The sequence below is a fragment of the Solanum dulcamara genome, chromosome 5 (assembly GCF_947179165.1).
Source record: "Solanum dulcamara chromosome 5, daSolDulc1.2, whole genome shotgun sequence".
Taxonomy (NCBI): domain Eukaryota; kingdom Viridiplantae; phylum Streptophyta; class Magnoliopsida; order Solanales; family Solanaceae; genus Solanum; species Solanum dulcamara.
In genome coordinates, this window is record NC_077241.1 from 49,690,001 (window position 1) to 49,705,268 (window position 15,268).

Sequence of the window (15,268 nt, forward strand, 5' to 3'; positions counted from 1 at the left end):
CAAATTATGTTGGTTTTTAAAATAAGAATAAAATCAAATGAAACAAATAAAATTACTGTCATTTTTTTCTTCGAGGTTCGATTTGATAGAGTTTTTTGATTTTTCGTAAACGCCCCTGCCTTTTGGCTTCAAGTTTAGGTTAAAGAAGTATAAAAAGTCGAAAAGTGACTTATATATGTTGTCTCTTATTTGTTGCTATCTAAAATTATAATAATTTTACGTACCCTTTTTTTTAGGGGTTTGCAAATTGCAACTAAAAAAGCTAGTTTTTGAAGTGATGTGAAAGATTTGAAAAAATGAGTTTTTTTTTTTTGAAAATAAAGGAAAAGAGATATAAAAGAGTAATTACGTCGTCGTTTAAAGTAAGTCCTCATGGTGCATCGCGTCACATCGTAATTTCCGGAGAGTAGAAATTAAAAAATAAAAAAAGAAATTCAAAATGAAGAATGCAACGGTTATTAACTTCCTCTTCCCTCCTTCCCCTTGTACTTATATACTATTCTTTTGAAATCTGTTAATCTTCTACTCTATTTTCTCCTCTCTCTTTCAATCCTCTGTGGCGCCGCTTGGTGGCCAAGCGTCGGCGTCGCAAAAATAATGGACAATCATAATACATCCATTGTGCCTTATCATGCCCCTTTTGATGATGATGATTCTTTTGTTAATATTTCACTCTTTGATGAAAACCCAACCATTGACGGCGGTGACCACCCACCACCTTTAGATGAAAATCCAACAAATTTGAATTCTGATTTTGGTGTCTCCGACTATGATCCAATTTTGCTTGACATTTCATACGAATGTAGTAATCATTTGGTTGGGAATAGTACCAATGCAGAGGGTGATGTTCTGGGGAATAATAATAATAATAATTTGCATAATTGCCAAATTCTAAGAGAAATAACTCATGCCGATGGTCAGTGTGTTTATCTCTTAAATTTCTCTTTGGTTTTGGGGGATTGTGGAATTTTGAAGTAATTTAGTTGTTTGTTTCCTTCACAGGCTTGTTGATATCTAAGCTTGGAATTTTCGGAACAATAGGAAGGATCAGTCATGCAAGTCTTGAGAAATACACAATGGATTTTTCTGATCAAAGCCATGTCTCATCCCAAACATATGAGTACGGAGTTACATACCCTTCTCTATTGCTCTAGTTTATTTATAATGTACCTTTTTTTACTTGTTTGCTGAAATTAACTCTAGTTTTATATTCTTCTTCAACAGTTTTAGCAATGATAGTATAAGCAGTGTGAAGCAATTTTTAGTTCAATATTTCGAGGCTTGTAAGGGTGATGGTTATATGGTGCTCGAAGATCCACTCTGTGAATTCTATCAAGCTTTAGGTGTTGGATTTGACGGTAGTGACTGTATTGACATTGATGGTCTACTTCAGTTATCTCCAACAACTTCGCGTAAGTAGCGTCTTTGCTTAGTCCTTTCATCTGAATAAATTATACAAAATATTGCTTTAGTACTTTCATCTGTATCACCGAGATAATGTTCTTGCACGATATTTACATGCAGATGATATCCAAATGGAACAGCAAGAAATGGCAAACGAAAAAAACGAGGGCACTAGCAGTGACATGAGACACGAAAAGATCCCCCTTTCAGCACAGGTTTGTAGTTTGCACGCAGAGAGCTTATTAATATATATGGCATCAAAAAATTACTTGATTGTTCATTTTCTCTGATACTACATTTATGTAGAGATTTTGCATTCTGATCACTTTTTTCTTTGATAGGGCAGAGGGAAAGAACTGCAAAGTTGAAATTGAAAGACTTTGCAGGATATCTCCATCTTCCCATTGAGACAGCAGCTAAGAAATTGAAAATATGTCCTACTGTGATGAAAAAAATTTGCCGAAGGGATGGCTTACCAAGATGGCCCTATAGAAAGGTCTCTTCTTTTTTCCCTTCCACCATCCCGCCCCTCATTTCTACATTGCCTTGATAATTGAGGTCACGGAATTTATTGCCTTGGAAATGATTGCAGATTAAAAGCATTAAGAGGAAGATATCGGAGCGAGGAAAGAGTTTAAGCTCTACTGATGTTAAAGAAAGGGAGAGTGCAAAGATCGACATCAGGAAGCTGGAAAAGGAACTTGCTAACATTTTAAAAAGAATTCAATGACATCACATAGGTTTCTTATAAGTTAATAGTAATTCTCAACCATTTTTTGTCTCTACAGACTTCGCTTATTACTTGTATTTTTTATTTCTATTGTATTTATAGTTGAAGGCAGATTTAAATGTACAAAATGAGTTATATTGTGTATATACAGAATTTAGGAGTTTGAAACTTTCATATTTCTTTCTGTAATAAAGTTTGTTATGTAGCATAAGCCCACATTTCCGAGTGTCTTAGAGTTAATACAGCAGTTTGTTAGAACTACATTCCATTGGTTGTTCTATGTTTGCTTTTTGTTTGTACTCATGCCAACATCCTAGTAGTTAAAAGGACAAAATTTCCTTGTTTTATTCTCAGAATATACCATGTTTTGGAGCAATTTCCATTCTAGTTCAGATTGTTGTTTTTTCACTTTGTTGGCGTTTTGCTCACAAGAATCTGTAGAGCCGGCCTGTTTGATAAATGACCCTTCGGATACATCAAACCAGAGAGAATATTTCTCTAAGCAAATTATTGAAGACCACAGTACCTTTCTGACGTTCACAACTAGAAATCTAATTCACCTTGAGATGTCCGTGCTCGAGTTCATTAACAGAAAGGGTTGATCAGTGCTAGATATATATGAAGCTATTGCGGCTACTCAAGAAATACTACTGTTCCATCTTCAAGAAGAAGAAGAAGAAGCAGATGGCGAATGTTGAGAAAGTTGTTGGTGTGAAGAAAGTGAGGCAAAAAGATCCAGATGGATGGGATCTGAGCATGCCACTCCCAGGGGACATCATAGAAGGTATTGCTGAATTAGCTGCTGATGATGACTCCTTTATTCAGGCCAAAGCATGGTCAGAGTTAACCTTATTTCTTGGTAAAATTGCTGGACATTTTGTTTGGTTCAAGGTTAGAAGGGGAGAGAGTACACTTAAACTCAGAGGATATGTCTTAGTTGAACGACGTTCCAATCTCCAGAAAAGGTTTGTCGTTAGAGCAGCATCTGATGAGAGACATCTTGCTGTTATAGCAGAATTAACTTTCGAACGTTGCACTGAACTCCAGGGTATAATTCTTCCTTCCACTACTACTACACATTTAAATAGAGTAAAACATCTTTATACTGTCTGCGTATTATGTATTTTTGCAGCAGTCTACCAGGAACATCGTACATAAATTATTTATAGCGGAATTTTGTTTGATGATGCAGAAATGAGCAGAAGAATGGTCAATTCGGGATCACGGGGGTATAACCAAATGGGATTACAATATGACTGGAAGATGAAGGTGGGAACTTATCTACCAGATTCTCGTTCTACAGTTGTATGCTCCATAGTTTTTATGCCTCTGACAAGAGAGTATAGAGTAGAAGCCACATTAGTTCGTACCATGGCCTGGTTTTCAGCAGCAGTATCTTCAGGAATCCCTCTTGTATTCATTAACATTCAAACCGAGCAAATCAACAATTTGGTATTCCTCTCTACCTTTTCTGGTCGAGTTTAATTTCTATACATTGATAGTGTAAAATAATTCTTTACAACATTAAATCACCTAAAATCACTACAAATAACTGTACAAAATAAGGGGATTACTAACCTGGATAACAGATGGAAAATTCTTTAAGCTGTCAGTGTATATAACTAAATGAGTTCACCCAAACAAAAAGTTGCATCGTCAACTAATCTTTTCGTTCTTCTTCATGCTTTTTGTGTAAAGGAGAAGAGAAACACTAGTGGAAAAGATCTCACTTGGAGTAGGCAACTAGATGGCTATGTTGGTAACCAATCCGCACAAGGTGTAAGGCTATGGTATCTACCAGGAATTGCAGAGGTTCCACTTGAATTAACACCTGAACCAACAGAAGCAAGATTTGGAATAGACATTAAACGAACAGATGAAGTAGTAGTCATTGCATTTTCTTTTCCGAAAATGTAACTATGAAATGATAAGTTAGATTTTCTTAACATGTTCTTTTTCTTATATCTCTTTTCAGGGATTTGTCAGTATTTACTCAGTAGAAAAGGGGACAGCTGCAGAACGAGCCGGTTTAGTGCATTTATTTGAGGAGGCAAACAAAAGCAAGCACCATCTTGTGATTTCAAGGCTAGAAGGAAATAGTCTTTTGCCATCAACTGTTAGCTCAGAAGGTCTAATATACTGCTGTGATCATGCTGACATTAAGGACACACTCAATTTAGCAATGGGAAGAAGTGAAGGTATTAGACTGCATATCATGTCTTGGCCTAATCAGATAACTCAAAATACCATTAGCGCTTCTGCAGCTCTTATGCCTCCAAATTGATATCATCAGCTGTTCAACACGTATATGAATACTCTTCACTTACATGTTGGTCCATTTAATCTCATCTCAGTCAGCATGCAGTTCAACACCATGTATAGAAATAATATCAATTTTAAATAGAAATTTTCTCGACTAATGGAAGGAAAGTGAAAAACGTTATGCATGTCTTGGTCTAATTTGATAACTCAAGAAAACACATGATCTATTGGCACTCTTATTTCTACTGATAGTTTGATACCGTCAACATGACCTCAACAAGATGAATAAATATTGTCTGTTTGTTCGAATATTTAATAGAAATAATCAACTTGAACTTGCTTTAGTACTTAGTAATATCATTTAGAAAGTAAAGGGTTTGTAATAAGTTGTAGGGATTATGTATGTTCTTAAAGCTTCCAATTTCTACAGAAGTGTACTTGTACAAATGCAGTTGCAGAAGAAAAAGAAAACATTCTTGTCCACTAAATTAGATCCTATCAAGAACTTGTTTAATAAGTCTTTAATTGGAACTTTGTCCATTATATTCTTTAGGTGAAAAAGCTTGGGAGACCCTTGTACTTATTCCAATTTGTCATCCCGGTCCCTTTACCCCATGTATTTTCATATGGACACCTCAACTCGACCAAAACAAGTGTTTTGAACTCTCGTTATATGCGTGTATAGCACACTTTTTCCAACTCAACTAAATTAATGCCACCTAAGCTTGTCCAAAATACTTGTTTTGATTGAGTTGAGGTGTTTCGATGTAACTCCAGGGAGTAGAGGGGCCAGGATGACAAACAAGAACAAGTGCAAGGGTCTTTCAAGCCATTGCACCTAATCTTTAAATCAGCATGAGCGTTGGTGTATGAATCATCCTTTTAAGAGCACTAGTACCCAAGAGTGCCTGCAAACGCATGGATTGAAGAAGAATATTTCCTTTTTGCAGTCTTTTCTTTTCAGAACATACATTCATGCATGCGCAGTTACCTATTTATACACTGGTAGCTAATAGTACACACACACACACCCTCAAATGCACGCACTACATGGGTCGATCTACCACTCACAGTTGCATTATCACTTAATAAATCAATGAACGATCTAAATTATGCATGTACCAAACTTCTTACACTGGACACTGGACACTGGAAACTGATGGTACCTCTAGCAACCAAATAAATAAGAGATGATTTATTGTCACAGAATTACCTCCTCTCTCAGATGACACACGTTCCCTTTTAGTCTATCGTGAGAAGGATATATCTTTATATTTAGAACCAATATAACTTTTTAATTCTCATTTTACTCTAAATAAGATGACATAAATATAGTAAATTTGTTTGAAACTGTTAAAATCAGTAAGAATGGTGCAATTCCACCTTGAATGCAAGCTCCATGGGAGCATCTTAAACGAGGAGAATCAATTTGGGAAAAGTGAAAACTGATTTCATTCATTGAGTGAAGATTATATACATACAACTAACTACACACTAGTGACAACTAATCAATTAGAAGGAACAAGTCCTAAGCTGTGACTAACTCTAACTAACTCTAACAGAAAGTACAGACTCAACATTACAAATAAAATATCTCAGCTCAATAATATCTAAGCTAATCTTTAATACCCCCGTCAAGTTGGAGGTGTACTTCTCATATCCAACTTGCCAAGTATAGCTGAATGTTTGACTCCTGTCAAGGCTTTGGTTTAGATGTCTGCTAACTGCTCAGAAGTAGTCACATGATGCAAGTTCATGAGGCCATCTTGTAGCTTGTTTCTTACAAAATGATAGTCTACTTCTATATGTTTAGTTCTTTCATGGAACATAGGATTCTTGGCAATGTGAGAGCTGACTGACTGTCACAAAAAACTACATAAGGTGTGGAAATTGGAGCAGTTAGTTCCTCAAAGAGTCTGTTCAACCACACTAGCTCACCAATAACCTTTCTCAAAGACCTGTACTCTGCCTCAGCTGAAGATAAAGACACAATCTCCTACTTCTTTGATTTCCAGCTATTTGGAGTATTACCTAGTAGCACAATGTATCCTGAGACTGATCTCCTAGAATCTGGGCATGCTTCCCAATCAGAGTCACAAAAGGCTCTTACTGTATAGTCTGGACTATTGGACATAAAAATTCCAAGTGTTGGATCCCTTTTAATGTACCTTAGCAGATGAAAAGCCGCCTGTAAGTGAGGCTCTCTAGGGTCCTGCATAAACTGGTTGAGATGCTGGACTCCATAGGATATGTCCAACCTAGTGTTAGTGAGAAAATTCAACTTTCCTAAAATTTTCTATAAATCGTAGGATCTTAGAGAGGCGTTCCTTCGTTGGCCTTTAATTTCTGAGATGGATCAAGGGGAGAAGGAGAGCAAGGACAATGTAGACAATCAAATTCCTTTAGGAGATCTAAAGCAAACTTTCTTTGTGAAATAAGTACTCCATCAGTCTTGTATAAAACTTCTAGACCAAGAAAGTAATGTAGTCTTCCCAAGTCCTTGATTTTGAACTGATCATGCAAGAACTTCTTTAGGGAATCTATTTCTTCAGAATTTGTACCTGTCAGTATCACATCATCTACATACACATATACAAAGACAGTTGATATGTTGGAATTCTTGTAAAACAAGGAATATTCATTAACTGAATGAGCATATCCTCTTGAATATAGAGCAGTAATGAGATTCTCATACCATCGTCTACTTGTATGTTTGAGGCCATACAATGACTTATTCAACCTGCAGACTATACCAGGAGCATCAACCACTAGGTCAGGAGGTGCATTCATATAAAATTCCTTATGAAAATCCCCATGGAGGAAGGTATTATTGACATCAAGCTGAGAGATTTCCCAACCTCTTTTTACAGCAGTGACATTCAAGGATCTCACAGTTTTCATCTTTACAATGGGTGAAATTTTTTCCACATAGTCTATCCCTACTTGTTGTGTATAACCCTTCATAACTAACCTTGTTTTGAACCTCTCAATACTCCCATTTGCCTTGTGCTTCACCTTGTATACCCATTTACAACCTATGGCCCTCTTCCCCACAGGCAGTGTCATTAAATCCAGGTGTGGTTTGCAAGTAGTGCCTCAAATTCTTTGAGTCATGGCTTCTTGCCAAGAAGGGTTGATTGCTGCCTCTTCATAAGGTAGTGGTTCACTATCATGGCATACATTTTGTAACAAAAACTGACTGTTAGGGGAAACAGAATTAGGGGTGATGTGTTGATTTCTTGAGAAAAGGGCATGTAAGGACATGGAGGAGGTGTGTTGCTTAGAAGTGGTGGAAAAGTGATAATATTGAACATAAGTGGGTGCTCTATGAGGTTTACTGGACTTTCTTGAAGGAACAGTTTCTTCAAGAATGTGATCTATAGGGTCATTAGTTGAATGAACTACATGTGGTAAGGCAGTGGCAGGTGATGGTTTAGTGTCTATAACACTTACACTTTCATTATCATTTGAATAAGGTACAGAGACAAGAATGTCCTCACAATTAACTTGTTGAGTAAAAGGACTAGGATAACTAGAAGAAATCGTATGCAAGGTCTTTGAAATGGAATCAAAAGAAGCTCTTTTAGGTGCAGATGCAAATGGAAAAACATTTTCATGAAATACCACATCCGTAGAAACATGTATCTTTTTGTGGCTAGGATCAGTACTTTGTATCCTTTTTGTAAGACCCCGAAAGTTGAAAAGTCGGAAAATAAAGTTTTAGATGGAAATCAGAGAAAATTTACACCAGATAAGGACCACGAGACCCATCATGAGCCATACTCATCTTCATGACCCGTGGAAATAGGGGGCCGTATAGGTGGAAGGAAATAGAGGAAGTAAGGGGAAGGGTCTACAGAGGGCTCTATGGCCCATGGTGCGTCTCACGGATCGTGAAGCCATCGGTGATCTTAAACCCCCAGGACCCCAAGTTCCTTTGAGGAGCACGGTAGGGTATACGACCCAGGTAGGCTTCACGAGCCATGGTGACCTCTATGAAGTCAACCCCTCTTGACCCAGTCCAACCTTCAGGACCACAACCCTCACCATGACCCATGATGAGCTTCACGAGCCGTGGTGGCCTTCTATGCAAACACTTCATTTAGTTAAGTTAAGGGGTGTTTTGGTCTTTTTTCCATTATTTGATTAATGTATTTGGACAGTTTTAGGGATTATTTCCTAGCCTATAACTAATCCTTAACCTTTCTAACCCTCTCATTCTCACCCTAACACCCAAATTCCAAAATCTTCTCTCTAAAGCTTTCTCTCAAGGTTCATCTTCTTTCTCAACTAAAGTCCAAGAAAAGTCAAAATCAAGTCTACAATTCATTTCATTTAGGTATTCAAAGTGATCAAGGTATGTGGGAATTCATCCATGGATCCTTTCATCCATGGAGTCCCAAGGCTTTCTTCAAAATCTCTTTTATGATTCCTTTTTCTAAGCCCTAGTTTTCATGAAATTAATTTGGATCATCTTAATTATGATTTATCTTATGATTATTTATCAAATGATGCATAATTCAATTTACATTGCATAATTTCAAGTTGATTTTCATGGACCCATGCTATATGCTATTTTCAAGAATGATTTCAAGAATTTATGATCATGAATTGTAAAGGATTTCAATAAATATTTTATGAATGATTATCAAGGCTTATGAATAACTTATGAAACTAATGAATGATGATGGGTCATGATTTCAATGATGTTTCAAGCAAGTATCAATGGTTGTGAAAGGTGATTCTCACATACTCATGTTAATAGAGGTGAAAAACTTTTCTCGCTGAATCATGGATTCTTATGAATCAACCATGTTAATGAGCTACTCTTATGATTATTTTATGATGAGGATTGATATTTATTATTTTCTTTCCTAATGATGTTAAGGACTATATTTTCATGAATTCTATTGGGATAATGACTAGGCACCGAGAGGAATTTAAGGTGGGGTTCAATCTAGTAGCCAAAGTAGCTACGCAAGAGAATCCTAGTAGAAACCTTTAGTCCCTAACTACGTTTCCCGCGTTGGTTTCTTATGCCAATATGGCCCAACTAGTGTATCCACAAATAACTCAGTGTTAAAGAAAGTTTCATCACGGAATCTACCTTGGCAAGCATCCTCCACCTTTTCAGTGTGGGAGTACATCAGATTTCATGTTATAGCTCGTATAGTCTTATATGTTAGTTAAAAGTCCTATCCTACACCAAGGTATATGAAAAAGGTATAAGTTCTCATGATAATGATTTTGATGCATTGACCACATGATTATGATGAATAAATATTTTCAAGGTTCTACTCATGTTTTAAGATATTGGTCATACATCCCATGTTCATATTGATTATGTCCTATTTTCATTGTTCATGCATGATTCTCACATACTTAGTGGATTTCATATACTAACACATATTTTTTGCCTACATTATGTCATAATGTAGGGTCGTATGATTGTCACGCACATCCTACTCATGGCTAGAGTTGAGCTTACTTAGTCCTATTGTTGTGAGTCCTCATGATTCGAGGACAATACATTTTATTTTCATTGGTTCTTATGAATTTTATCTTTTATTATGGGTGAGCTAGGAGCTTGCCTTATTCCCTCTTCTAGACTAGTAGAGGCATAATAGATGTCATGAAGTCTATGTTGTCTTTCTTATTTGAGTTTGAGACTTGTTCTCTTTTATTGAGACTATTCATGTTGAGTCTTATTTCCATTTCTATGTTTTAGACTTATCACTTTCTTTACCTTATGTATACTAATGTATGATATGATAAGAGACTTGGTTGGGGTCCCTCAAAATTCTAATCATCGTATCACACCTAGGGCCTAGCTTGGATCGTAAAAAATTTATTATCAGAGCACAAGCTTTAATGTGTCCTAGGGAATCTAACATGTTGTAAGACGCTGGAAGTTGGAAAGTTGGAACCAAGAAGAAGTTCTCAAAATGCTGATTGAATTCAGGAGAACGAGTCACTCTAGAATCATAGAGGTTTTTTCAACTCGCGAACACGAGTCGTAGAGTGACTCCTAAGGGCTTGTCCAGGACCAAACTCAAGAAAAGATCTACAACTCAATGTTAAACTCGTAGTCCATTAGATGAGTCATAATAACTAGTCGTGCCAAAACTTTAGAGACTCTAAAATTGCAGGTTTTGAGACCTGCAATACGAATGACTATGATAGGTCGTAAGTAAGTTTACGAGTCATAACAATGACTCGTAAGAAAAGATCAGAGACCCTAAAATCAGGGTATTCTTAGAAACCTGTATGACAACTAAAGTTTACGAGTCGTAGACTTGAGGACGACTTATAGAACCCAACTCATAGTTTCAAAATCCAGATTTAATGAAGGGTATGTATGTCTTTTCCCAAAGTTTGGTACAATGTATCTTGACACTATTATGTCCAAGTTCAAGCCTATAACTACCAACACTTTGAAATTCCCTCTATTCTAAAAGTATTCTTCCAAATTCTCCTAAGTCAAGATCACAAATAATCGCATGCCCCCTTCAAATTCCAAGCTAGGGTTTCAAGTTCATCAAGGTTCTTTTTCAATTTTGAGTATATTTCACCAAGGTATTTGGGGATTCATCCATGGGTTCATTTCACTCATGGAGTTCTAAAATTTTCTCAAAGTTTTCTTCAATTTTCAATTGTCTATTAACCCTAGTTTGATGAATTGCATTGGGATATTTTAATTTCATTTTTAGATGTTATCAATGATCATTATTAGGATATTTTTATTTGAATTGCATGATTTCAAGTTGAATTATGGATGCCCATGCATAAATCTACTTTCAATTATGATTATGAGATTCAATGATGACTCACATGAGTTTTTGATTATGAGTTCAATGATTTCAAAAGAAAGCTTTTATAAATGAAGTTGAGATTGATGATTTAATGATGAAAGTTATGTGATGATTAATTATGATCCAAGGAAGTTATTATGGTGTGATAAGTATAATTCTCACACAAATCATGTTAAGATGGTGATAAGGACAATTCTCACCAAAGTTATGGATTCCTATGAATCACTAAAGATAATGAGTTATTCTATGGTTATTTTCATGATGAAGTTAATGATGATGTTTACAATGTTTTAATGAATTCTGTTGGGATATTAACTAAGCACCAATAGACTTATAGGTTGGGTTCAGTTCGGTAACGTAGTTAGTTACCCAAGAGAATCTTAGTAGAAACCTAAAGTCTCAAACTACGTTGCCCACGTAGGTTGACTTTATGGCTTAGCTAATGGATCCACATATAGATATTGAGTTAAAGTTATTTCTCACGGAGTCTACCTTGGAAAGTAGCCTTTCTCTTCCCGATGTGGAAATTATGTCAAATTTTATATTATATCTTGCATGGTCTTAAGATGTTGATTAAAGGTCTTACCCCACACAAGTTGAACACTAAGATATAAGATTTAATATAAAGTTTTGTGATGCATTGACCATAGGTTTTCATATATTTTCAAATGCTTTAAGCTAATTCATGTTTATTACGATTGGTCATGCATCCCATGTCATATTGCTCATGTCCTATTACTTGTTCTTGCATACTTCACATACTTAGTACCTTCTATGTACTAATGCATATTTTTCCTACGTTGTCTCAACATGTAGGAGCAGACGACGATCATCCTATTCGTGGCTAGAGTTGCTTAAGTTCTCATAAGTTGGTGAGTCCTTATTTATTGAGGACATGACTTTACTTTCATATTGCTACTTTGACTTTGTTTTATAATTTGAGTGAGCTAGGAGCTTGTCCTAAGCCCCCATCAAAGTCTAGTATAGAGGAATATTTAGACGTTTTAAGTTGATGTAAGTCCATTTTGGACATTGATTTGTGTATTTCTATTCCTTAGACTTACACTTTTGAGTTGATTCTTCCGCTTATCTTGTTAAGTTCTTTACCCTATGTATGTGATGTATGCTAAGATGGCTTGGTTGGGATCTTTTAGGTTCTCGATCACCGTGTCACATCTAGGTCCTAAGTTGGGTCATGACAAACTTAGTATCAGAGCACAAGGTTTAGGAGTGTCCTAGAGAGTCTAACATGCCACATTTGGTAGAGTCTTGTTCATCAGTGTGAAACACGCTATATCTATGAATAGGTGGCTATGAAGCATCTTAGGAAAATCTCACTTCTTTCATGATCTATGTCATGCGGTAGATTATACTCTCAGTCTTTTCTTCTAACGCTTGTCCTTTATGATTTTCAAAAAATTCCTCCACGAAGATAACCCATTGAAGGAATATGATTTAAGAGAAGCAACAAGCTTCAAATGACCCCTTGAATGACCAAGTCTCCAATGCTGAGTTCCGAGTGGCCTTTCAGTTACTTTCTCAAAACATTACGGCTCAAGCCAATCGTGAAGTGGTTGGTCCCGTGAACCCAAGTGTGAATACAGTGATAATAAAAGTTCACGACTTTATGTGGATGAATCCTCCTGAGTTTTGGGGTTCCAAGGTGGATGAGGATCCACAAGAGTTTGTTGATTGTATTCACAAGATTGTGAAAATTATAGGGGTTAGCCCGGTTGAGAGGGAAGAGTTGGTTACTTACCAATTGAAGGGTGTTGCTCGAATTTGGTTTGATCAATGGAAAAGTGAGAGGCCTAGAGAGGTGGATCCCATGACTTGAGATGAATTCAAAGGAGTGTTTCTTGATCCTTTTTTCCCATTATAATTGAAAGAGGGTAAGGTACAATAGTTCATAAATCTTAAGAAAGGTGGTATGAGTATGAGGGATTATGCTCTCAAGTTCACCCAATTGTCGAAATATGCTCCGTTCATGGTTGCCGACCCAAGAGCTCGTATAAGCAAGTTTGTGTCGAGTATGTCAGATATGGTTTCTAAGGAGTGTAAGATGTCTATGTTAATTTGGGAGATGGACATTTCTAGACTCATGACTTATGTAGAGCAAATAGAGAGTGAGAAGCTGAAGGAGAAAACTAGGTAGTCCAAGAGGGCAAGGACCGATAGTGGTGATTCCTCATATGTTAAGTCCGGAAGTTGTAGACGTCTTCATTTTTGTCAAAGATATTTTTGGAAAGGATATTTGAATTCTACTACCCTAAGGTTTGAAAAGGATAGGGTGCCCAACCATAAGGCCCAAAGAGGTGCCACAATTGGCCAAGTGACCCTCGCATGCAAGAAATATGGGAAGAACCACAAGAGAGAGTGTCTAGTAGGTTTGAATGTATGCTATCGATGTGGTAAGCCAGGCCATCATGCTAAGGAGTGTAAGGTTAAAGATGGTCGTTCTCAAGGCCAAGTTTCTCATGGAGGCCAAGTGCAACAAGGTGCTCAAGTGCAACCAAAAGATGCTCAACACAATAACCGGTTCTATGCTCTTCATGGTAGGCAAGAGGTGGAGGAGACCTCCGATGTTGTTACCGGTATATTATGGGTCTTTCACTATGATATTTATGCTTTGCTTGATTCGAGTGTAAATTTGTCTTTTGTTACTCCTTATGTGGCCATGAGATTTGATGTTAGCTCCGAAACATTGCTAGAGCCTTTTTCCATTTATACTCCCGTATGTGAGTTGGTTGTGGCTAAAAGAGTCTATAAGAGTTGTCTGGTTTTGGTTTTCCATAAAGTTACTCTATGTGATCTAGTTGATCTTGAGATTACCAATTTTGATGTTATTCTTGGTATGGATTAGCTATATGCATATTATGCTTCTATTAATTGTAGAACCCGAGTGGTTAAGTTCCAATTTCCTATAAGCCGGTCCTAAAATGGAAGGGTAGTAATTCTGTATTTAAAGGTTAATTCATTTCGTTCTCAAAGCTCGAAAAATAATTTTCAAAGGTTGCATCTACCATCTTATGAGGGTTAGGTATACTAATTTTGAAGCCCTAACTCTAGAGTCAGTTGCTACTGTTAGTGAGTTTCTGGATGTGTTTTTTGATGATATATCCGGTGTTCCTCCCAAAAAGAAAATTGACTTTGGCATAGACCTTCTTCTTGATACTCAACCTATTTCTATTCCTCCATATCGAATGACTCCCACGAAACTAAAAGAGCTAAAAGATCAATTAAAAGACTTGTTAGACAAGGGTTTCATTAGATCAAGTATATCCCCATGGGGGCTTCCGTGTTGTTTGTTAGAAAGAAGGATGGTGCGCTACATATATGTATCGAATATTGACAATTGGAAAAGGTAACCATCAAGAATAAATACATAATACTGAGAAAAGATGATTTGTTTGACTAATTAATAAGGCCAAGTTACTCCTCTAAGATTGATCGCCATTCCGGTTGTTACCAACTAAGGGTGAGGGAGTGTAATATTCCCAAGACCAAATAATGTATGGCCATTACGATTTCTTAGTTATGTCGTTTGGATTGACTAATGTTCTCGCGATATTCATGGACTTGATGAATAATAGGGTATTCAAACAATATTTGGACATATTTGTAATTGTGTTTATTAATGACATTTTGGTTTACTCTCGGGATGAGGAGGAGAATGCTGATCACTTAAGGTTTGTGTTGCAAACTCTAAGGGATAAGAAATGATTTGCCAAATTCAATAAGTGTGAGTTTTAGCTAAGAGAGGTTGCATTTCTTGGTCACATTGTGTCTGGTGAAGGGATTATGGTTGATTCTAGGAAAATCGAGGCGGTTAAGAATTGATCTAGACCATTGTCTTCTTTAGTTATTAGAAGTTTCTTGGTCCTAGCCAAATATTATAGAATATTTGTAGAAAGGTTTTCATCGATCTCGTCACCTTTGACTAAGTTGACCCAAAAAAAAGTGAAGTTCCAATGGTCGGAAGCTTGTGAGAAGAGTTTCTAAGAGGTGAAAGATCATCTCACTACTGCTTCTATTTTGACTCTATCGGAAGGGTCTGATG

General features: G+C 36.6%; 2 protein-coding genes across 2 annotated transcripts; both read left to right on the plus strand.

Moving 5' to 3' along the window:
- The first annotated feature begins 597 nt into the window (after positions 1-597).
- On the plus strand, positions 598-2,339 carry LOC129888308 (uncharacterized). Its single transcript, XM_055963313.1, has 6 exons — positions 598-916; positions 1,003-1,120; positions 1,225-1,412; positions 1,525-1,619; positions 1,751-1,900; positions 1,997-2,339. Exons 1-6 carry the CDS (start codon positions 598-600, stop codon positions 2,132-2,134), a joined length of 1,008 nt encoding a protein of 335 aa, XP_055819288.1. The 3' UTR covers positions 2,135-2,339.
- A 277-nt stretch (positions 2,340-2,616) lies between these two features.
- On the plus strand, positions 2,617-4,635 carry LOC129888309 (uncharacterized). The gene is made up of 4 exons (XM_055963314.1): positions 2,617-3,182; positions 3,327-3,586; positions 3,833-4,015; positions 4,110-4,635. Exons 1-4 carry the CDS (start codon positions 2,753-2,755, stop codon positions 4,416-4,418), a joined length of 1,182 nt encoding a protein of 393 aa, XP_055819289.1. The 5' UTR covers positions 2,617-2,752; the 3' UTR covers positions 4,419-4,635.
- Positions 4,636-15,268: the final 10,633 nt, after the last annotated feature.